The following is a 25601-nucleotide window of genomic DNA, read 5'->3' on the forward strand; positions in this document are numbered from 1 at the left end:
GTGCGGCACATCACGGCAAGGAGTGCAGCCTCCTCCAGGCAGTCTGTATCGCCGGCACTCTCTATCGTGCACATGCAGTCCCCGCACTCGCGCGGCAGGGAAGCCCCAGGTGCCTTCCCCTGAACATAACCCCCTCAACAAACCCTATTCCCCAACACACAACCACACTCCCTCACAACCCCCCACACCCCGCCATACACACCTCCTCACACCCCACCAGAAACACACACCCCCCACACACCCCTCCCACACCCACATACTCCCACAATATACAAGACTAAAAATTTATTTTTGAGTTATTGTGTAGTATATATTGAAGGTGATTGCATAAACACAAATCATGACAAAAATATTTTTTGTCCCAGGATCTGCATGGCAGGGAGCAGGGAAGGCAGCCGACTCCATCATGTGGGGCTTCCCTGGTGGCATGCAAGTGCCAGGAGCTGCATGTGCACCATGTGGAGCCCCGCATGATGAGGTGGGCCAGCCTGGCTGCATTCCTTGTCACCAGGTGGCAGCGCCTTCGCAGCACACAAGCACTCCCAGTGCCTGCCACCTGCTGCTGGCAACAGCAGCTGTGTGCCATGGGGGGGGTATGTGTGGGTCGTCTTCACACACCCTCACCCTGGCCACCCAAATTCCACTCTCCAGCTGGGTGCAGGCTCCTCGCTGCTGCCAGCACTAGCCCCAAGCTCAGCGCTCCAGGCGAGTTGCAGCTCCCCACTGCCCCTTCCCTACCTGGTGCCAGAAGCTAGTGGGACACCACCAGGTCTCCTGGCAGCTACAGCAGTGGCTGCAGCAGTCCTGCCAGGCCCTTCTGCCCACAAGGGTAGGAGCACGGCAAGTTGGCTGGACAGGGTACAATTAGTTGGGCGCCTGCAGGCCAGATGAAATTGCCTGGTGGGCCAGATTCAGCCCACAGGCTGAATTTTGCCCGCTCCCGGACTATAGAGTATTTTGGGGTGGGTCTTCCTCAACCTCTCTTATAGTAGCTGTCACAATGTACACAGAATACTGAAATACTGAGCCAGACAGTAAGAGAATGAGGAGGACTTATCTTCTGTTGGGAAAGGCAAATGGGACAAGCTGGTTACAGTGAATACTCTAGATCAGTGAATATGTTAATTATTTTTATATAAATAAAGTTGAGCAGCATTAGTAAGAGAGACTGGGTGCATACACACGTACTAAGTTGACTTAGGCACCACATCAGAGCATACACACATACAGCTCCTTGCCATGGTGGCAGCCATCTTGTGAGCTAAGTCAACTTAACTAATGCAACTCATGATAACTTAGTGTATTATCTTGCACTGCATGTAAGTCAACTCTGTTCCACATGTGCATCTGCTCTGGCAATTAAATTGACTTAGCTTCTTTAATTTGGCTTAACTGTCAGAAAGTTAGTACATGAGTATGCACCCATTGAAAGCACCCCACTCCAGATTATAGTCTGGAAGTTAGGGGACTCTCCCAACACCCTACGGATGTGCGTTCAAATCATCTCAGGCTGCTCACGCATACGCTGGGTGCCCAATGGCAGCAGAAGCTGTGCTCCATTCCCCCAGCCCTGCGCAGCTTGACAAACATATGAGCAGGTGTGAGGGTCACATGGGCAGACAGACAGGCTCTGGGGGCCCCTGCAGCAGAGTACCATGGGAGAAAATGAACCATCCTGGAGCAGCCGCTAGATGTGGCAGTGAAGCAGCTTTCCATTGCAACTGGCAGGTAAGACCCCTAGGCAGGGCAGCTGGGCTGGAGCTAGGACATCCATACATGGGCAGGTAGCAACACATGCTGCCCAGCCACACAAGCACTGCCAGGCTCCCAGTTGCAGTACTGAGGAGGGGTAGAATAGAAAGGGAAGGGGGCACATGGCATATGGTTCCTAGCTACTCCGAAGTTGGACTGCCCTGAACTATGCCTTGAAAACTCATACAACATACCTGAAGCCATCAGAAGGTTCCCCTCAGCTGAACAAAACACATCTCTCTACAAGTAATGGATATTCTATGCAACCAAGTGGATACACCAGCAGAGTAGGGCAGGTGCTCAGTAAATAGAGAAGCATAAGGTAATGTCTTCCTTTGTAGTCACCCCAGGGGATCCACCCTTCCTCACCTCACCCCAAGTCAACCCAGCTGTAAACAGATGAGACTATTCAACTTGGGAGTCAAAAGAAACCAAATGTGCTGCTAGTTGGATCACCCACTTATGTGCCACTGGCTGCAGAAACTGGTGTGACACTCCCATAAGCTCAATGGGCCTCTTAGGGTCAAGGTGTAACTTTGACCTTTTTTGACCTATGCAAGCAAGTAAAGGACAGGAGGATGCGATTTTCAGACAAAGGTTATAGGATAAGAAGAAATCTGCCTCTGCACATCATCCAATCCACCGTTTATGAATAAATAATGCAAATGTTCAACAACAGGCCATTTACTTTTAAGAAGGACCAGAAATTTGAATTTGATATGGTGGATGAGAGGGAGACAACAAAAGAGCTAAACAGATAGGAGTGACAACATAAGCAGTGAGCCAAGAAGGTAATACCAGTATTCTGACCAGACTTGAAGGGGGTAAAAATGCAGGCAATGAAACAGGAAAGAAGATTGCATAAGGAGAGGCATAAAATGACCAAAAGCTTGAGCAAGAGTTTTTATTAATAAACTCTCTCTAGGAACACACTGAATCTGTGCAGAAATTTTGAAAGGTCAGAGAAACCATGGGCAGAGAGAAAGGTCACATGTTGGGAAATATTATGCAGGGTGGAGAAGTAAGATTTAAACATGGTATAGATGTGCAGATAAGGAAGAGCAAAAATGAAATCAATTTAAAAGAATTAGCTCACAGGATAGGATAGTTTGTCCATCATGAAAAAGAAAGGCTTGGGAGAAAGAGAATCAGGAGTTTTATATTTCAGTATGCTTCCTCCTTCAGAACTGCAGTATATGTCAGCTGGTGACTCCTTTCTAGATCACTGTATTCAAACTAAGATGTCTGGCCATCTTTTCAAGCAGCATCTTAAATTCTTCCAAGCAGTAAACACCAACTTCATCCTATGTAACATCTACCTTGTGATGAATGTAATATGATACCTGCCAAAGAATACTCTAAATAGCATTGACAATAATGTATTAATCTTAAACATATCTAAATTAAGATACAATGCTTTAGATCTGAAGACTGTCTTGACTGTAAAACACAGTCAGCAACAAGTGACTTATCAACAGGGATCCCAATTTTCCTCTAATAAAAAAATTGCAAATTCTGACTTAAACCCCCCCAAATCTGCAATTAAAATGAAATAAGACTTGTAAATATATCAATAAAGCACTACGTTCAATTGAGATACACACACACACATATATATATATATATATATACACACATACATATATATATATATATATATGCACACATGTACACACATGCACACACAGAGTCATGGTCTCACATGCAACTGGTGCTAGGGATAAAACTTTAGAAATAATTGTACACTAGAAATAGAAATGGTAATATATTTGCACCTGCATTTTTTGAATGCAGAACTGTGCTCACATATTATAATGTTTGCCATCTAGCTACCTGAGTTACATGGACACAAACCCACAAACATATATGATATGAAAGCACTTAGCTGTGACATTTGTAGGATTGGGCTTTCAGTATTGGAAAACTGGGGTTTTAATGTTGACTTGCCTAAATTAATATTTAGTTCTATAGCTGTCTACCATGTACAAATTAATGTGCTTAATATGAGCATATAAGAATACACAGGACAGGGAACCTAAGCCTACAGCAGGCAGCCCGCACCTGCCCCCACCACTGCCCCACATACAGATCTGGGGGGCACGGTCCCCCTGCCCCACCCAGGAGTGCATGCAGTGGCAGGGGGGGGGTCATGAAACCCCCCACCCCCCCCCCCCGACCCACCTACAGCCCTGTCCCATTCTCTACCAGGGCCCTGTGGCTGTGTATTCCAGCCCTGGGCCCCAAACACTGCCTGGCTGGGCAGCAGCCCCACCCTCAGCCCTGCCCAACTCCCTCCCTCCCTCCCTCTCTATGGGGGCCTCAATCCCCATCCCACCCCCCGACATACCTGTAGGAGCTTCTCTCCAGGCCACCTGGTGGCCATGTGCATATACATATACATGGTGCTCCCTGCCTGACCCCCTCCTCCCACTCCCCCCAGCCCCTTGCAGGCTGAAACTACTAGCCTGTAGACAGCTCTTCACAAAAGTGCAAAATCCACATGTTTCTCTGTTAAAATGAGAAATCCACATTTTTCTTGGGTAAAAGGGGAAATCCACGTTTTTTGTTGTTTTCCTGTGGGAAATAGAAAACCCAGATCCCTGGTTATCAAGATGAGACCAGATAATTCTGTGGCCATATTTTCTCTGGCACTCGACTGATTACTTCTCAGGCCTCAAGCATTTGAAACTTAGTTAAAATGTTATTTGCAATGAATCTGAGAGACAGACTGCACAAGATCAGTACAAGTTTTAGTTATTGAGTACTGTCAATTAGAGACTCCAGCAAAATCATCAAGTGACTGCTTACCAGATCAACTGCTTCTGTGAAATATTATCTTTAGTAAGTTTTGTAAGTATTGTATGCAAATGTGGCTGAACTTTAAAGGTGCAGAAAATTCAACAATAATGGCATCAGTTCCAATGACACTTGAAATACAGTGAAGCTTTTTTACATAAGTGAAGCCTATGAAGAAACAACATCTTCTAATATGAGTAGGCCTAATAGGATAACACATTGTTTACATACCAGACTGAAAAAGAGAAAGACATATACATTAAACAAATATATATCAACAGAACTTGGTACACCAAAAAGAATACATTAGGAAAATTGCTTGAGACAAAAGTTATAAAATTTACAGGCCTCAAAATATCATTTACATTCTAGAGTACCTAGCAATTTACATTATTGGGTACCTAGGGTACTCAAGCAATTGAACTGATGCAGCAGCAGAATATTTAAATAAACTTTTTAGAATAAAGTTATTCAAATCTCATTCAATACAGCTATTACATTACTGCCATTTGTTGAGTGCAAGGAACTATGCCAGATTAGAAGAAGCTACTGTATTGTGAAATAGAAGGTTTTCCACATAATTTGGGGAAAGGTGTTTTACTCTTACCAAAGCACCAAACCAGTTATACTGGTCATCACAAGTAAATATCAATGAAACTTTCATACTACCCCATCCAGTATTCAATTATGTTACCCATATCATAGGGAAAAAAATCCCCCACTATTTAAGATTTAATTTAGAAATGTTGTTTTTGTTTATCCTTCACTTGTAAAGCCAAATATTTTGCTTACTGAGGAGAGAGGAAACATAAAATCCATCCATATGTAAAAATGCAACAACTTCAAGCTCCATGTACTCATGACCATCCACCAAGTGACAGACCACATAGAGAAGCTTGGGCTATCCCCTTTGCAAAGGCATAGGGCAACAGGTTTTAAAAAAAACTCATAACATTTTATGCACAGAAAAGCAAAGACTGGTACAGAAGTAAATCTTACTTGTTCAGAGTCTCAACCAAGTGCACTTGCTTTGGGGAGAAGATTAAAAAATTCAGCTGATCATAATTAAGACCAACTCCGGAGGGAGGGAAGAACAACGGAACAGAGAACAAGGAGTGCTGACAGGTGGGGGGCGGTGGCGGCAAACAGGACAAAGACAAACAAACAAAAAAAACAATGCTTCGGGAGGGCTTTTTGGCACTTTTGCCTAATAGCTTATTCAATCAACTATTAAATAAAGGCACCAAAAAAAGTCCCGAAGGTTGGGTTCTCACAAGCTATACAAACACTGGGCGAGCTGGGTCAAACTGACATAATTCCTCATCTGGGCATACACCTCTCTTGGCACGGAAGGATGCTGAGCTGAAAGTAAAACACTGGGTATTTTCCCCGCTACTTCTGTAAGTACCCAAGAAGGTACCTGAAAGACCATGATATATAGATACCTCTCTCTCGATCTCTTTATCTCTATCACAGATTTATAATGTATTAAATGACTATCATTTCCTTCACACAAATTTTAAATGTTCAGAATTTGAGGCATTAGTACCTTAAACCTAGGTGTTTCTAATTATAATGAAGTTACATTCTCAGTTTTGGCAAAACAGAGCCAAGCAGCAGATGGGTCTTGCCTACAACGTTCATAGAATGATGCTAAATAGTTAAAGAGAAATGGCAGGCTGCCTCTGAGACCTTGCCCCTTCCACCAGGTGTGTTGATACAACCACCAGCAGGGAAAGGATAAAAATCTCTTTGGAGCCAAGCAACTGCTGCTGCCTCTGGGAGTTTATCCACTTAATATAAAGCATTTTGGAATACTGATGTCAGAAAAGTTTTATAATTATTGTTAATGTATTTTTTCTGCAAGTGGAATGCTGTATAAGTTTACAAATATTTCCCTCTCTGAAAAGAGGCTTGCTTCCTCCCTACTGTTATGCCCTGCTGTTATGCTCTACTGTTACACCAACAGTCGTAAGGTTTCAGCTGCTTCTCTTGTATAAAATAATTTCCACTTCCGACAAGTTCTGTTAGATAGTTAATATTCTATTTCTTTGATCATGTTGTGCCTGAATGGATCCAAATTATTCAGCTCAAGAGAAAAAAAAGTGGTAAGATCCTTGGGGGAAGGATTTGACTCACGTATGCTCAGTAAATTTGTTAGAATTTGCAACCAAAAATCCGTAAAGCTTTCACTTACATTAAGCATGTTTCAACCTAGGGTTGTAGGGGTTGAGCAGGACTTTCATACAACTCCTGCAGACCAGCATGGCACTGGGCACCAGAGCTCAGTGCAAGATGAACATCCCCTCTGCTCCTGATGCTTTCTTTTTTAGCCCTGGCAGACAGTAATTTTATAGCACAATTCATACATTAATTGTGCCATAACTTGTAGCATACCACATTTTGCCAATTTATGGCATGATCAAATGCCAAACCAGCCACAAAGATTTGATACCTAATGGAACATTTAACGTGGAACATTTTTGTGGCTGGTTTGTATCACCAATTTGAATGTGTCACATGCACCTCAGCATCAGGCTACACCGTGTGGTTTTAAATGAAAAAATTGGGAAAATGCAGCCTCAACTACTTTATGGTCCGCTGGCTAGGTAACTGGCTCCGTGGTAGGGCCCACAGTACTAACAGTTGGAACTGAGTCATAATGACAGAGGGTGACCAGTACTCAGACCAGTGCCTTTCAACATGTTCATCAATTATTTGGATTTGAGTATTGAAAGCAAATGAGCAACAACAAACAATGGGAAAGTGTGGTCATGCTTGAAGACAGGCTGGCAATACAGGACAACCTGGACAGGCTCATGAGGTGGGCAGACCTCAACCAGATTACATTTCTCCGTATTAAATGACAAGTGTTCCATCTGGGGAGAAATAACCCACAACACACTTACAGGCCTGGCAATGCTATGCTTCCTAGCACCACATCTGAATGAGACCTGGGTGTCGTGATAGACAACAAAATGAACATGAGCCACCAATGTGATGCTGTACCTGGCAGAGCTAATCAAACACTAGCATGCATTTACTGAGGCATCTCAAACAAAGCTAAGGATGTCATCCTCCCTGAGTGAGACCGCAGCTGAGTTCTGTGCCCTGTTCTGGGAGCCATAGGTCAGGAAGGACAAGCCTGGAAAAGCTCGAGACAGTCCAAAGGAGGGCCATGCACACAATTAGAAGCCTAGAGATCAGGTCATACTGAAAGGCTGAAAGATTTGGGACTGTTCAGCCTGGAGAAAAGGAGAAGACTCAGAGGGGACTTGGTGGCAGCCTATATCAAGGGCATACATCAGGGCCTGGGGGAGCATCTGTTCACTAAGGCCCCCCAGGGGAGGACAACAAGTAATGGGCACAAGCTGACTGAGGATTGCTTCAGGCTAGACATAAGGAAAACCTTCTTTACAAGTCGAGTGCCGAGGGTTTGGAACAGGCTCCCTGCAGAGCTGGTACAGTCATCCACCCCGGCAATCTTCAAAAAGCATCTTGACGCCCATCTTGCTGGGGTCATCTGATCCCAGCAGTCTTTCCTGCCCACATGCAGGGCTGCTGGACCCAGTGATCTGTAAGGTTCCTTCCAGCCCCTAACAACTATTAAACTATGAACTAGTTTAATACCAGGAGCTGATGGCTCTCCCCACCCCAATAAGGAGGACATTTAATGCCACACCATACAGGGGAGTTTCCACATTGAGGAGCATGCAGCTGGAATCAGGGGAGTTCCCCAGCTACACATGCACCCTTCTGCATCAGGGCACGTGCAGCTGAAGAATGGAGAGCTCTTCGGTCCTCAACTATAGGCACACCACTTCTGCACCAGGGTATGTGCAGGTGGGAACTGGGGAGCTCCCCTGTAGTGCAGGCAGCTAGGGATGGGAGGGGGGCTCCCCCATCTCTAGCTGCCTGTGCCAGGAGTGAGTGCATATGTCTTACCTACATGTCAGGGTTTGTGCAGCTGGAGACTGGGAAGCTCCCCTGTGGTGCAGATAGCTAAGGGGAAGCTCCCCCATACCCAGCTGTCCATGACCTGGCACACATTCACCCAGCTACACAAGAACTGTGAACACAGTGGAGCTCTCTGATCCATGAGTACCCATGCTGTAGACTTCTACAAGTGTACATGCAGCTGGCTGCAGCCACACCAGATGTAGACAGCTGGTTATCCTGGAGCATCCTCAGCTCTCCCACTTGGAAAGGGTATATACAGCCAGCTGTATGTCCCAACAGATGTATAACTGGGATCTGACTAATTTTAATAATGAATCACAAAAATCACACATCTGCCATGTATGTCAGGTTAGCTGTTGCTAAGGATGTTTAGAAGTTACAAGTCCCTGCAACTTAGCCACCACAGCATGGCAATTCAGGAAAGTACTGCACCAGAGAAGAACAAGGTAATAGTGATCTTAGGAACATAGGGCCTTGTACCCAGGGATTTGGGGGGGACATGCAGAGTATTGTGGGATTCTGAAGAACCTATAGGGTCTCTGTCACTATACAAACAATTTTAGAAAAAGGATAAACACTCCAAGATACGATATTTTGGAGTGTTTTAGCCAGTTTGAGAATATTTCAAAGAGCTTGGACATGTGGAAAGCTAGTCCTCTGAAACATGTCAAAAGGTTTTGACAAGTTTTGTACATCTCTCTGCACCCTCAGTAAATATTCACAAAGCCAAATCTTCATCCACCTCGTCCTTTAAACAAGTTTCTTCTGCATACAGAAAACTTCAGTGATAGTTAGGTATCTTTCTTTTTTCCCCGAGTGCTGTTCTCCAGGCTGACTAATATCATTGCATAGTTTCCTTTTGCTTCCTTTAACTGCTGGTTTTATCCACCTGTTGTGTATAATTGTGATGATAAATAAGTACATCTCTCTCTCACACTTTCCATTAACAGAATTACTTTGAACTTTACTGTTTATGGTTTGTTTCTGAATAATGTAAATTGTAATTAATCCTTATAAATTTAATGCACAAAATAGTTGAAAATTTCTTTATGAACATATTGCCAAAAATATCGGTTGATCATTCTGATGCCTATTTCTTGGGAAGGAATATATCCTCATGTAATCTTATGGCCAATTCTTCTCCTTCCATTTGCTTTTCGTTTCCCCAGCTGAGTTTGATTCTACAAAAGAATGTATGTAGATACTAAGCATCAGGCCTATCACCTACTGAAATTAAAGAAAACACTGAATTATAATGGAAACTTGATCAAGGCCTAAAAGATCTTGACACTTCAAGTGGGAGAGAATGACAAATGCAAACTTAGAACTGACTTACTACAAGGAAAGACTTAGTAAGCTGTAGAGGCATCTGCACTAAGAGACATCCTTAGTCTAATAAAAGATATCACCTCTACCATGAGTTCTGAGACCCATCCTGGCATTACAGAATTCCAGTGGAATACTCAACATAAAAATAAGCTCTTAACAAATCAGTAATTAAATATGCTCTATCCATATCAAAATTGTGGACTGGGACCAATGTACCTGACAAGCTTGATCGAAATTCTAACAGCCTGGATTTTCCCTCACTCCACCACAGCAAAGTAGAAATTCTGCAATACCTTCAGTTAAATCCAATCAGGTTTTGACTGAACCAAATAAGACAATAAGTCAGTACAGTTATATTTAATTTAATTTTATATTGCTATAATTTTCAATGTACCACAGAAAGCTCTATTGGAAATGTGTAACCACATTGTAAAATTTATCAAGGGACAAGTTTAGAGGTTTTAGCTGGGTAAGGGACAGCTGGTGTTTTTAGCAAATAGAAAGCAAGGGAGACATTTGGGAACTGAAGAATAAGCACAATACCCTCATATTGCTGTTTAAAATCAGATAAATAGTTAACAGGTAGCAGCATATCTTACTGTTTTCAAAATATATCCATAGGGTGTGGGTAAGGGGGCAGGCAATTCTCATCATAAGGAACTGTTATTTCGCACATCTGCATCTCTGCCTTCACTTGTCTAACTTTTGGAAGGATTTCTCCACATCCCTGAGAATTAATTTTTAAACCAAATTAAGACACTTGCACAGAATTCATTAGCAAGGGCTGGATTCTATAGCAGATTTATAAAAAAGTAGGACTGGAACAGGTGCCTCCACAGCCATCTATTTCAACCCCCATGCACTTGCAGCAATCAATCATCGAAATGGTTCCAAAAGAACATTTACCATGTTTCCTGCTATATGGCCACAGCTACAGAACACCCTATTAAAAAACAACAACAACAAAAAACCCTAAAATCTGCCCTAGGTAAAGAGGGACAGAGACCCAAGGGCAGCAACAACACCTTGTGGCTTTGGGAACAGGATACTGGTTAGACTAAAATATGATCAAGTGATCTGTTAAAGGCAACTATGCCCCACATGTCATAGGAAGGCAAAAACTATAATAATCCCAATTTGATCACAGGAAAAAAAAAAAAAACTCTGCAATTAAGAAACTATGGCACAGCCCTGAGTATAGTTATTAAACAGTTACTATATTTAACAAACTTTGTTCAGCAGAAGTCAGTACCTCTTTGCGCACACAATTATCTGGTGCTCAAAAGCTTGTTTTGTGCAAATGATATTATTTTTGTTTTTTTCTCTCTGTGTCTTTGAATGTCTACACTGCCATGCCTCCTGTTATACAATGTAGAGTATAAGTCCTTCCTTTTTTTATTTAACATATAATTGTTGCATTTGTACATGCTGTGTAAGCTGAAAACAATAAAAAGTTAATGAAGAAAAGTACTGGTTGTAATGAATTAGTAATATTGTTAGATTTGTATTTGGAGTTAATTTTTATTGTTGTGGGTAGAAAATGATCAATAGGAATATACAATCAAATTGTATGCACTTCTCATCTCCCAAAACTCTTCTTGTAAAGGAGATGGAGCCTCCTCAAAGGATTTATCCTGGAGAGCAAAAGCTAAATAGAATAATTTAAAGTAATCACTTAAACTTCTTCTTAACAAAAACTGAGGAAAATCTCCATGTGAATAACAAAACTACACCTTCCCTTAAGAATCAGAACAAAACTGCATTGGTCAAGTTTTAAATAACAATTTTTTCTTTTACCTTTCAACCAAGATCACCCAACTTCCATATTTCGGTTAAATATTTTAGCATTTGCATTTTTCTACCAGTTAATCATCACAGTTAGGATGCCACACCTTCACTAAAAGCCAGCTTTGCTGGTAGATAGGAATAAGAACAGTAAGTCCCAACAGAAATCATTTTCATCATAAAAAGTCCTAATGTGTACCACTAAAGAGAAGGATTGATTGTTATGGCCTATTGTTACTATAATCAGAAGTCAAACACCAATTAGCACTCCCATTAATAAGATTAATTTCTGCAATATCTGCAGCTGAGACCCAAACTTTGCCTACAATGGGAAGTTAGCATAGAATAAACCAGGGTGAGGTTCTGAAGTGCAACCATACTCCGCACTAACTCACTATTTTGTCACTTATTCTGTGCAAATCAATCACTGCCGTCTTACATTTTTTCTGAACTTCTGTGCAATAGCCCCTGTATCTGACTGTATTCTATTTTCATTCTATTTTTACTATGGGTTCTTCAATGAGACGAGAAGTGCAAATGCAGCTTGCAGAATCCTAAAATACATCCCTCAGCCATTCCCTTCCAGTAATTTCAGGTCAACTAAATCGAAGCAATTTTAGATTGCAATCCCCGATTAAAAATGGACAAGAAGAAAGGAATGAGCTATTTACAAATCACATACACATATAGACAAGTTTATGTGCATACTAGGTGCTTCAAAGTAAGGAAATGAGAAGAGGGCAAACCATACTGCTCAAGTGCATTTTATACAGTGCAATCAAGGATGTACTAAAAGTCTGGAAGGACAGGACGAGACAGATTTTTTTTTTTTTTTTTTTTTTTTAAAGTACTGGGGTTAGAAGCATAACAGAAGAATAGATAGGTGACTGCTAGGGCTGTGCAAAGCTTCGGTAGCTTATTCAGTTCGGAGGAGATCTGGCCCAATTCGGAGGCCAAATCTCCAAATCTAATCGGAAGACCCATTAAAAGGTCCTAATTGAATCAAAAGCCTCTGAATCAATTTGGAGATTCAGGCGGTCACCGTTCGCCACCATAGGGAGCTGGACCCGGGCTCCGTGCCAGTATGTAGGGGCTGGGGGGGTTGGAGGAGGGGGGAGGGGACCATGGGGGGACCCCTGCCAACCCCCCAACCCCCACCACCGAACCCATTCCCTGCTGGCTCCCCTAGCCCCACCCCATGACTGCCTCCCACCCCCAGCCCCAGCATCCTGGAACTTAAAAAGAGATAGAGAAAGAAAAAAGCCCTGCACTCACCAGCTGCAGCAGCAGCGATCAGGGCCTCTGGGGGCTTATGGCAGAGCCCCCCCCGTGCAGCGCAGGGGGCAGTAGGGATTGCCCCCAACCCGGCACAGCAGCTATCACATCGCGCGGGTGCAGTACAGTTCGGCAGGACATCACAGAACTCCATGCGTTGTCCAGGAACTAGGGTCACTCAGGTTGAGCGCTGCCAGGCTGCAGGGGACTGCTGGAACCACCCCAGCTTCAGGACACTGCAGCACCCTGCCAAGCCATACTGCACCTGCCACGAGCCCCCAATCGCCACTGCTGCAGCTGGTGATTTTTTTTTAAGTGCCAGGACCCTGAGGCCAGGTGGGGCAGCCAGGGGTGGGGCCCCATGCACCGCTGCCACGCCCCCACCACTGACACTGCCGCCGCCTGTTCAATTCAGAGGAGGTTCGGCAGCTAAATCTCCAAATTTGAATCGGCCAAATTTAACTGGGATAGTGATTCGAATCACCGAACTGAATCACTGTCCCTCCAAATTGGCCGCATCCAAAGCTGAATTGAATACTTGCTGCTTTGCTCACGCCTAGTGACGTCATTGTTTTTGTACAGGCTTTACAATTTACAAGTACTTTGAAGAGCTTGTTTGTTTGGTGGAATCTCTGATATAATTACAAGAAAGTTCAATGTCTTTTACAATTAAAGACCATATTTACTCTATTCTAAGACAAGGTCTTCTCATTTAACTTGGGGAAGAAGCCCCTTGTCTTAAAATCAAGTACAAGTAAAGTGGAGGGAGGTAGGGAGCAGGCAGCTGCTGTGGCTCAGGCTCCAGGCCATACCTGGGATCAGGATTACAGATGTAGCCTGCCTACCCCTCCCCCCCCAGCTGCCTCTACACCCCATGTTCTCCCCCCTGAAGCCTTGTTCTTATCTCACCCACACCACACAACCTCTACTCCATCTGTCCCTTTCCCTCCCCACCCTTACTCTTACTCTATACTGGCAGGCTCAGTGCATGCTGCTGCCTGGGGTACAGAGTGCAGCCCCAGCTCAGCCCCACAGCAGCAGTATGCAGGCTGCACAGCTGCTACAGGGCCTGGGCTAGGGCCATGCTCAGTGTCCCAGACTGGAAGGGGGACAGAACCTGCTATTGCAGAGCAAGGGGAAAGGCAGAAGTAGCAGGGAGCAGGCATAAGCAGGAGGCAAGCTGCTTGACCTCCCTATACCACCTGCTTCCCCATTGCTGGCCCCCCTACAGTGGTGAGAGGGATGAATTAGATTCTATACATAGAACATTATAACCAATGTATACGTTTTCTATGTACAGGTTTCCCTCGCTTTACGCTGTACATGCATTCCTGGAAGACGGTGCATAACTCAAATTCACATAAAGGGAACACACTTTACAATGCAACAAACAGGGATACATTCCAAGTGCTTGACTGTACTGACCCCCTGATCCATTTCTACCACTCTTACAAGACAATGTTGGTACTCACCAACACCAAACCGTACACACAAGCACAGAGTGGTGGTGAATGTTTAGCTGGTGTGAAGAGAGGGTGGTGAAGGGTCTTCAGTGTCAGACTCCACATCTGTGGTAGGAGGTACAGTCAGGGTAACATCCATAGGAGAATCAACAGGCACGGGGATTTCATAATCACCCTGCAACACCAGTGGTGTAGGGCTGGGGGTAGCTAAGCAAGGCTTCAAGAACTGGAACAGGGTGCACTGCCTTGCCAATCACTGGGTCTAGGCATACACCTCCTTGTAGGGACCAAGGAGAGAGCTCAAACCATGCTTGAACTGCAGGCTAGGGCCCATACCCAGGGCAAACTCTGACTTGCCCAGGTTGAATGCACGACCAAGTGCAGAGAGCCCCTCACCAGCTTCTGCACAAGTCAAAATCTCCAGTTTCGTCTCCAGTGTTAGTGAAGTTCTCTTGCGTTTCATTAATGGACAAAGGAGAAGGGTAGGAGATAAGCTAGCAAGACACTTAGAAGCCTTAATGGGGATGGCAACTACAGAAGTATGTGTTACAGACAATGAGCAAAGAGCACATATCCACACAGGAGATGATATTTTGGTGCACATCACTTCCACAATGCACCACACAAGGCAGCTGATTGTGGGCTTCCACCACACCGATTGCATAAGAGTGAATTTACCTCACATAGAACACATTTTTGGTATAAAAAGGGTCATCACATAAGAGCCAATTCCCACATAGAGAACCCGCATAAAGCGAGGGAAATCTGTATAGAGTTTAATTATTGGGGGATTGCCTTAAATTCAGGACTCCCTTAAATTTGAGTAAGTATGCTAATCCTAACTAAAGCTTGTCTATACACACATGCACTCATGGGCAACTACTGCCACCTTAGTGGCCAATCTCGCTGACTGGGGGGGAGAGGAAGGGGGAGAGGAGTCCCCCCATGGCCAATCACAAAGTGGCCACAGCGCTCCTACTCCCTGACCAGCATTCGCGCCGGGGAGGGGAGGCACCAGCACTCCCGCCTGCCCCCCCCACCTGTCACCTGAGTGGTAAGCACGGCCAGTCAGGGGGTGCACTGGTGCTCCCAGGGGGTGCACATGTATCCTTGCGCACACTGCACACTTTGCCACTGCATGCACTAGTTCAATTAAAGGCAAGTTTATTATAAAGTTCAAGGCCTGTGCACAAGAAGGGAAAAAAACAACTATTATAATATATGATAGCCATTACCTTGGCCCTACGGTTCACCTTGACCTGTTAACATATTGAAAAGCACAACTTGTACCATCTACAGTAAGCTTTCAAGATGCATTAGCTAAGGTGGGTTAACCACAAACTTTTAAAAAATAATATATGTTTTCCTAGCCTGGAAATCTCCCATGTTACCATATTGTACTGATTATTAGTAGATTTACTGCCCTCTCAAAAATGTAAAAAAAATTAAAAAAAAAAATTTTTTTAAAAATCAGTCTACTTTTACATGGTGTTAGCTTATAATTGGAACTCTACACTAGGATTCTACAGAGCAGTTGACTGTATGCAGCTCCTTTAAGGGTGCAACCCCAGATTATGTGCTCTATCAGGGTGGCAGAATAAACTTGCATAGGGAAAGGCCAGAATGGCTGGACAACCTAGATCAGTTCCCAGAGATCTTCTTGGTCTGGCCCACTAAAGCAGGAGGCAGATCGCATTCCTCCCTCAAAAGTCCTAAGAGCCTGATATCAGATTGGAACTTCCAACCACCCAGCTTCAATCGCATGGGTCCGCTGGTCCAGTGGTGGCCTTCCACATGGACTGTGCTAAAGCCACGAAAGGGTCTATATGTGGTGAGCTGGCAGTAAAATATGCGGAGCTTAATACACTTCAGATCTGAGGGTACTTAAAATATAAATTTTTATGCGTTTGTTTTACAGCAGTCTGAGAGTTTGTTATTTAGAAAACAGCAATCCTGAAAGTGTTGAGCACTAAACTAAATGTCTGAGGAATTCAATTTTAAAATATTTAAGAGACAACAATATGTTTCGTTCTTCCAAAACACAAATTAGCTAAACATACTTTGCTCTTTGCTCACACTTTTAGAAGTCAAATCTGAGCTGACAGCTGCACATAACAATGGTGTAAATGCAAATCACACACTGTCTCCTTTCCCACATCGTTCAACAATTTGAGAAAAATTGGATTTTGAATCCCTAAAGCCAGGCTTGTTTGGATTGAAGGCTTTGACTCTACGTGTCATGGGGCTCGGATCTAGAACTGCAATTCAAATCTTCAGTGAGAAGAGATTACAATCCCTGATTATGCACATCTGGCCTTTTAGTAAGGATCTGTCTCAATTTAAACCTGTAAATGTTTTTCATTTATATAAAAAACATTTGTTTTGATACATATCAATGTGCTGAAGACAATATAATAATAAAACTTGAGGCAAAATTATCTTTGGTACAGATGGCAGTTTTTTTATTTTAGTATTTTTAATGCATTTAACCCTTTGGGTCCTCTCCTTTGTTACTTGATTCACCTGTGGAAATTTGTAAGAACAATATAATTTTGCAACAGTTCAAGATTTTTTATTTATAGTTACCTAATGATATTCAGAGAAAACTTTTACCTAAAACTGAACCTGTAAATGTGGGATAGATTTATATGCAGTGTTGGCTTATAAAAAGAATGATAAAATGGTAACTCTACACAGGTTCCTGTGTAGGCAGAGTGATCCCTTCTGCAGGGTGATGTGTGGACTTTTCTTTGCTGGTGATGAGCAATTCAAATGACCTCTTGAAGAGGCTTCCTGTTTACTGGAGCACTGACGCAGCAACCCTGCTGAGAGCTGGCCCTTAGGAAGTAGTCATCTAAGTATAGATAAATCAATACACTCCCATGTCTGAAGTGGGAAGTCTGCAAGCCCCTTGGCTGAACAAGCTGAAAGGAAGAACTCTAAATGAGTATGGTCTCTTTCACATGCTAGACCTTTGATGAGCTACATGACCAATCTTCTGAGGATAAAGAAGGAATATCACCTAGAGCCAGCAACCTAAACTTGAATGGTCTTATGTACCTGCTGAGGCTTTAGCCCCATGACTGGGCTCATAACATCATTTCTCTTCGGGATTACAAAAAAGCAAAAATTTAATTTCTCTCAGTGTTCCTGTGTGATCTTCTCTATGGTCTGCTTCTTAACCAGAAGTCAATTCTTTCCAACAAGAGTCTTGCAAGACAGGTTCATGAGGAAGGAAAGAAGGGACAGATGATGGTAAATACTTCCAACAGGAGTCATTCATGTATTGGGGGGTCCCAAGGGAGCAAGCTAGGAAACCTGGGAGATGGATTGCAAAGTAACGTGTAGCCCCAAATGCACTGTCAAAATTGCCATTTGGAAGTTGATGCTGAAAGCTGAGAGGACATGAAAGCAAGAATTCCTACTCTGGGACTGCTGAGGTCATTTGAAAGTAGCTAGTTTAAGACATGACTAACCTCATGTTTATGCCCACATCTTTGTTGAGATGTCAGCTTTTGAAGGGAAATAAATGCAATAAAACGTCCTCTAAGCTGAGGAAAAGAACTGTTTTAGTCCCAGGGAGTAAGTAGGGGCCTGATTCTTCTCTAGGGCCTTAATGTTGCTATCATTAATGAGGTCAGTCCTCTCTGTTGTGAAGGATTTGATCTTCCCTTGTGCATCAGACCATTTAAAACAGAAGTACCTTTTAATCAATCATGTGACTTCTGCCTTTATATTGGTATCTGAAGCATCCTGTCTTTCAGAAAGTGTCCAGTGAGCATAGGATTCTTGATGACCAGAATTTGAGCCCCTTTTTTCTGTTCCTCCTAGATGGGCAAAATATGGCCTCTGGGCTGGATCTGGCCCACCAGAACTTCATCCAGCCCGCAGGCACCCACCAATTGTACCCTGCCTGCCCTCATGTGTGGGAGGGCCCCAACCTGGCCAGCGTGAACAGCTTCCAGGTGGGGCCACTGCTGCAGTTGCCAAGGGACCTGCTCAGCTTCCCCGGCCTCCAGCAGCTCTGCCTTCTGTCCCTGCTGCCGTGCTTGCTTTGGGCACCAGGTAGGGAAGTGGCAGCAGGCGGATGTGAAGAAACTGAAGCTGGGTAGGAGCACAGAGCGTGGGGCTGAAAGGAGTGCAGACCCCGGGGTTCCCGTCTGGGGAGCAGCAGGAGTACGGTGCTCAGGCGGACAAGGTGTGGGTGTGTGAGGGAAGGTAGGGGGTGTGAGGACCCTCCCGCCACACACTCTCCTGAAATATTTTTCCTCTCCTGAAGTATTTTTAAGGAAGGAGTACAAAGGGAGAAGGAAAAGGGGTAACAACTCTTTCTCCTGTGTAGTCACCCTTTACAAGGGACACTTCCTTTTCTCTTGTTGAATTAACTGGACATCTGAATGTACCTGCAGCACTAAAAAAACCAAACAACTGCTGGAAGGTAGGTATGAAGTCAGTTCCAATAGCAATGAAGAGAAATAGACACGGAAGTACATGTTTCCTGCATCTGTGCTAAACCTAGCTAGTCACAGTTGTGCTAGTTTGGTTTTCAGTACCACTTTTAATTAACCTGGGCCAGAGGTGACAAGGGAGAGATTCACTCCCACTATGAGACTAAGGAGTTTCCATTCTTAAGTCCACACTGGGCAACAGCACTCAAGCTGGAGAAGTAAAAGTGGGTTTTGGCTGGTGTGGAAGAAGACCTCAGCTGGTCTTGGTAACCTCAGCAGGCTCCTCAAAGAATCAAGTTGCAGGCATTCAAAGGACAAATAAGGCTAGAGCTGGAAATAAGTCTCCCTTCTGTCAAGTAGAGTGAAGGCACAGTAAACCGTGTACTAGGGTATGGAGCATGCCTTACCCAGACACAAAAAGGGGTAGGCATGGACCCCAGACTCTGCTATAACAAGAACACAAGAGATGTACCCCTTGAAACATTTACTGGTGGGCCATAGATTAGGCCCAGTGAGGAGGATGAAGCTACTGTAAGCTATTTACTTAAAAGAAAAAAAAAAACAAAAAAAAAAACCTCACTTATTTTAAGTAAGATCTACGTAAAAGGTTGGTTCTGTCCTCTCACTGCAGTGGAAAAAGAACAGATAGTTCTGAAGGAGGTGGAAGAAGCATTCATTTATATAAAGTACAGTGACATCAACCCTCATGATAATTCTTGTACACTCTGTATTCCAGTGGAGTTCTACAACTCAATGCTATGGATATCATTTCCCCCAAGTGAAAACACAACATGCCCTCAAGAGAGGGCCATGCATTTCCTCTCTTCCAGCATATTTTAGCAAGCTTCAGTTGCTGTACAAGTCCATAAACAGACATAATATTTGTCATGCTCCCAAGTACCTTTAAAGTTCCCCAAAAAGGGAGGGGAGATGTCATTTCAATTGTTTCAAATTTGCCTGTTCTGCCTCCAAAATGAACTTGGATGAAACAGGAACAAGGCTGAAGCACTTCATGTCACGTTTACACTCTTATTAAGAGTTCCTGTGAACCAGAAGAGGAGCTCCACATCATTTCCTAGATCAAGCTGAAGTCCTGAAGCAGACTTACTTCTTACATTTCTGCTTCTCCTTCTCTTTGCGCTTCTAGTGCTGAGGCAGGGGCAAAGTTGAACTCGCATTCATGCCAGGGGGAATGAAAAGTAGAATTCTGGGCAATGTCACAAAGGGATGGTGGATTACAATAAAGTATGAGCCTCTCTGCTTCCTTGCTCTCAACACTGCTTACTATATGCCCGTAACTATATTTACACAGCACATACGGGCAGCCTCTGAGGGCCTACTGAGGCCCAAAGATGGCCCTGGCAAACTGCCATGCCACCTGACACCATACGGCACAGGCAGCATCTCATCATCACATTCACTGACCCTACTCCTGGCACTAGTTAAACTATGTACTTTTTAAAAAAATGTGTCTCCTAACATACCAAGGAAAATGGATGAACCTGTTGTGTGCATTTATATTTAGGTCATTTTTCCCATGCACTGACAAACAGTGATTGGAAGACAAGAAGCAGCAAAAAAGTAGCAGTCCACTGCAATCCCTACTCAGTGGGCACATCTACACATGCAAATGATCTGGGAGCAGTTTACTCTCAAGTAAACTACTCAAAAGTAAACTCTCCTAGGCAAGCATCAACACAATGCAGGAACGTGGGAGCAGATTCTTTGCTCTAAACAGCAGACTGCTCCCACTCTCTGCAGTCCTGTAACCAGCCCCTGCAGCAGCTGGGGGAGCTCTAGGCTCCCTCTGGGTGCTAGGCCAGAAGACAGCCATCTCCTGGCAGGGGCTGGGACATTACTTCCTGCCCCCGGGAGCTGCCTGCTGCTAGGGTGGGCTCTTCCACCAAAGCCCAGGCAGGTACAATGTCCCTGTGCCCCAGCAGCAGGGAGCTCCCAGCCCCCGCTCCACAATTGTGGGGCCAGGGCTGGGAGATCCTTAGTTCCCAGCCCAAGCCCCACAGTCTGGGGACCCAGGCTGGGAAAGAAGGGTCTCCCAGCTTGGGTCCCAGGACTGCAAGGCTTGGGATGGGAAATATGGATCAGGACTAGAAGGATTTCCTAACCTGGGTCTCATGACCACTGGGCTTGGACTAGGAGAGAAGGATCTCCCAGCCGTGGGGTTTGGGCTGGGAAAGAAGGACCGATCTCCCAGCCCAGGTCCTGCGACTGCGGGCCTCAGGCTGAGAGACAAGGATCTTCCAGCACTGTCTCTTTGATGGCAGAGTGGGGGCTGGGAGCTCCCAGCTGCCAGGGTTAGGGGACATCGTCCCCACCCAGACTCCAGTAGTGGAGCCCGCCCCGGCAACAGGTAGCTCCTGGGGGGAAGAGAGCAATCTTCCGCCCCCTGCTGCCCAGCTGCCCAGGAACACACATGCCCCCAAATCAGGCATCTACATGTGTGCTACTGACCAGTTACTAATCACAAGTAAATTTGCTACTTGCATTTGCAGTAAACGTCTATACACGTAGACACAAATGCTTACTGTGCAGTAATTGGTTCTACTGTGCAGTAAAGCATCTTGTGCAGATGCGCCCAGTAACATTTTATTTTAAGTAAGTTTATACATGCTTCTTGCTTATACTTTTTCTGCTCAAAAACACAGGGAAAAAAATAAAAAAGTTACTCAGAATATACATTGCTTCAAAATATTAAGAGCTCTAGACTTTTCCTTTTCTGAAGAAAATTGGCATGGCATAGATCTCCCCTATTTTCCCATTCCCAAATTATACCTTCAATATACTACCAAACATGTCAAGCTGATAGTGGGTAGGAGTGAAAGTGTAAAAAGAGAGCAAAGGAATGGAATCCAAAGCTAACAATGCAGGAAATAAAGACTGCCTACTGTAACTGGAGACCAGTACTGGAACAGCTTAGTTCACACTAGGACTTAAGGAAAGCAAACAATTAATCTCTACTAAATAAAATTAAAAAAAAAAATTAAAAAAAATCAAAAAAAAAAATCAAGTGAACCATATGCAATACCTAACAATCTGCAATATAATGTCCACAGCATGTAAGTAACAGTCATGAGGATGCTCAATACAGTGCCAGAAATAATATTTCCAACATTTTTATATATACACAGATGAAGTAATTACAAGCATGGCAACAAAAAGGGGCTACATAATTTACAGCAGAGCTGAAAATCTGAAATACAGCTCCAAAAAAAACATTTTCCAGAGCCTGGAAGTTAGCAACATTAAAGAAATAAGTATGTGTCTTTGAGGAATGTATATTTTGCCTTTGATATGCTTCTCAAACTTCTATGGATGTTCAAGGAAGCTCCACATGCACAGCAGCATCATGCCAGAATGAATAGTGACACTGACTGTGACCTAGACAAGATCTGAAAGAAAAAACTATGCTGATGGAAAATGGTGTCTCTGGATTTCTGTTCAGGAAGCTGGTGTTTGTAAATATATTATTTGTAGCCCATAAAGAAGTTGCAGATGTCTTTTGGACTTAAATTTTATAAACCTTAAGTTTTTCAGTTTTATTTATTTAACTGAGGAAAAATAAAAATATGGTATAACGTTCCAGTGGTGTCCTTACATTGCTATAAAATGTCACAAAAGCTCAAAAAAAACTACTGAGTTATCCACACCGTGTCTCATTAAAAATTAATGGTAAATCTACATAAATGTAAGTGGGAGCAATTTTTAACAAACATAATACAAAATAAAACTACATCTCAACTTCCTTACTAGAGTGAATCCTCTTCCAATATTTAAACCTTGCTACAGATTGGAAGCGTCAGAGAACATTTACATTTAACACTTCCATTGTTACCACTTTTGCAGCAAGTAAGGAATCCTAAATGTCCTGTATGGGATAATTCCATGGTACTTCATTTTCTGAGTGTCTTATTACCTCTAACCTACATATTATAATGATTACCTCTTGCTCTCAGGCTTAGACTTATCGGGCTAGATCTTCAGGTGGCTCAATTAGCAAAGCTTCTTTAGTATCTATAGCACTATACCACTTTACCTTGACTGGTCCATTATTAAACCACTATTTTGTTTCCAAATGCTTTTAGTAGTCACTCATCAGATCACAGCTTTAAAAGCTTAAAATTTATCTCCAGTCTATGAATCATCATATTGACGAAACTCACCTATCAATAAAGTGTGTTCTGCCTCCTGTTGAGATATATATATATATAAACACATTAATCATTTACATAAGTTAAATATACCGCTTACAGTATAATTAATTAATTAGAATATGGTTTAATGCAACATCATTTGCATATTAATGCAAAGGCTGCATAACCTCTGAGGACAACAGCAAAAAAAACAAACAAGAATGAGACTACACAGCTAAAAGAAACAACATGGCCTTCCCACAGAAAATCTATATTTTTGTATATGTTGTTTCTTAGGGTACTGTCATTCTTGCTCCTTTCTATAAGTGTTTGTTTTCCTTCCTTCTCTACTGTTTGCAATATGCTCAAAAAACATTGTGGCAGACTATTCAATTAACTTTGCTGTGAAGCTTTGGAGAGCCATAGCCTACCACATTTCTGACCTTATGACTAGCTTGCCCTTTTTTGGGAGGCGACTGGCTTCTTCAGAGGAGCAATACAAACCACGCCCCCCATGCACACCCACCTGCGGGGACAAGACCCACACATGGAGGTGTTCTTAGACAACCAGTCACACAAATTCAAAAAATTACCAAGAACCTACATCTCCATTACAGAACAATGGCAAATCTCACAGCAACTTCAATGGGAGCAATTTCTTGCCTGCATACAGCACAGCAGTACTGTACGCAAGAATAATTTAACATTATTTTGTTCAGCAGAAAAACACAACAGAACCTTTATCTTGGTCAAAAGGTATCAAACGGCAAAAATAGATACTTGCACATAATAATCATCTTCCTTTAATATTTTCATTATGGTAAATAATATGCTCAAAACATTCTAGCAGGATTTGGGTCTCGTTTTGCCATGAGCTGCACAATGGAAGTCTATAGTTCCTACTTGAGAGGACTTGTAACAAAGCTGAGAAGCAGCGCAAAGAATTGGAAAATGGGAATACAGTATAAATAAATATCGACTTTCCCTAACTGTTAAGCTAAGGGACATTTAAGATGTAATGAAAGTCACTGTAAAGTTATCCAATTAATTCAGTGGATCCTACTATCGGAAGTTACTTCTTACCTTGAATAAATTCCGCTAACCATGTCAGGCTGGGAAGAAAGTTCCACTTTGCTGCTGGGCCCAGCTGCTTTGGAAATGAGCAGTACAACCAACCCTCGCATCTGTAGGTTATTCTGGTTATCATACACAAACTCCCTGCCAAAAGGAAAGGAAAAAAAAAAATCACAATCCATTCGCAATGCTCACAAAAACAAAGCAAAAAAAAAAAACACAAACAAACAAACAAACCAGGAAAGAGACTCAACCCCCAGCTTGACATTATTTCGTCTTAAATCTCTAGGATCCATATCAATGGGTGAAGGAAACTGCAGTTATCAATCAAGATCTTTTGTCACCTTTCCCCCATAATTTATGGTGAAATCTTACTACTACAGATAAGAATAAGATTTCAATCTGGAATACCCATTTTTATTTCCTAGGAGCAGTCTACACCCAACATGTCTGTCAAGATGTCAGCAATGGAATATTTCAACATAATTCAGGGTTATACAGTATAAACAGTAGCAACATGACATTTTAGCGAGCACCAAAAACAGAGGAAACCATAGAAATTTAAGGTGGGTGCAACTCAAGTCTAGAATATACTAAAAATGAAGCGTTTCAATCAGATGAAGTATATCAGAACGTACAGGAATTACAGAAGGTACATGCAGTATATGAAAACACTTTTAAAAAGCTGAAAAAGAATAGACAAGAAGTTACCATTTACTTGAATCCAAGAAAATTTTGAATTTAAGATGACCACCAATAATTAGACTCTATACATGGAAACTTATAAATCTGTTATAATTTTCCATGTATACAATCTAATAGTGGAAATGTTGTCTTAAATTTGTTTCCCCACTGTTGTAGCAAGGAAAGCAGTTGCAGGGAGCAAGGGGCAAGACCCCCATACCTTGCTTCTCTGTTTCTTGCACCCACAAGCTTTATGAGCACTCGTGGTCCTCTGGAGAGGTGCCGGAGGACTGGAAGAGGGCCAACGTGGTTCCCATCTTCAAAAAGGGGAGGAAGGAGGACCCGGGAAACTATAGGCCAGTCAGTCTTACCTCGATCCTGGGCAAGCTGTTCGAGAAAATTATTCTGGCACACATCCAGGAGGGGCCAGCAGGGAAATGCATGCTCAGAGGCAACCAGCACGGGTTCATCAGCGGCAGGTCATGTCAGACCAACCTGGTGGCCTTCTACGATCAGGTCACCAAATCATTGGATGCAGGGGTAGCAGTGGATATAGTCTTCCTGGACTTCCGGAAGGCTTTCGACACTGTCTCTCACCCCGTTCTCATTAGGAAACTGGGGGACTGTGGCGTAGACACCCACACAGTCCAATGGGTCGCCAACTGGCTAGAGAGCCGCACCCAGAGGGTGGTAGTGGATGGGTCCTTCTCGGCCTGGAAGGACGTGGGCAGTGGGGTCCCGCAGGGCTCGGTCCTTGGGCCCGCCCTGTTCAACGTCTTCATCAGTGATTTGGATGAGGGGGTGCAAAGCACCCTGTTCAAATTTGCTGATGATACCAAGATGTGGGGGGATGTGGGCACAATAGAAGGGAGCAACAGGCTACAGTC

General features: G+C 43.4%; 1 protein-coding gene across 3 annotated transcripts in view; it reads right to left on the reverse strand.

Annotated features, from left to right (window-relative positions):
• The window catches only part of PDSS2 (decaprenyl diphosphate synthase subunit 2), a 198468-nt gene that overhangs the window by 87396 nt on the left and 85471 nt on the right, over positions 1-25601 (reverse strand). For all 3 annotated transcript variants that reach the window (XM_025199234.1, XM_025199233.1, XM_006019828.3), the window contains exon 2: positions 24040-24174. In XM_025199234.1, the coding sequence (XP_025055019.1) occupies positions 24040-24174 (135 nt within the window). The remainder of the gene's footprint in view (positions 1-24039; positions 24175-25601) is intronic.

The sequence above is a fragment of the Alligator sinensis genome, unplaced genomic scaffold, assembly GCF_000455745.1.
Source record: "Alligator sinensis unplaced genomic scaffold, ASM45574v1 scaffold313_1, whole genome shotgun sequence".
NCBI classification, from domain to species: domain Eukaryota; kingdom Metazoa; phylum Chordata; order Crocodylia; family Alligatoridae; genus Alligator; species Alligator sinensis.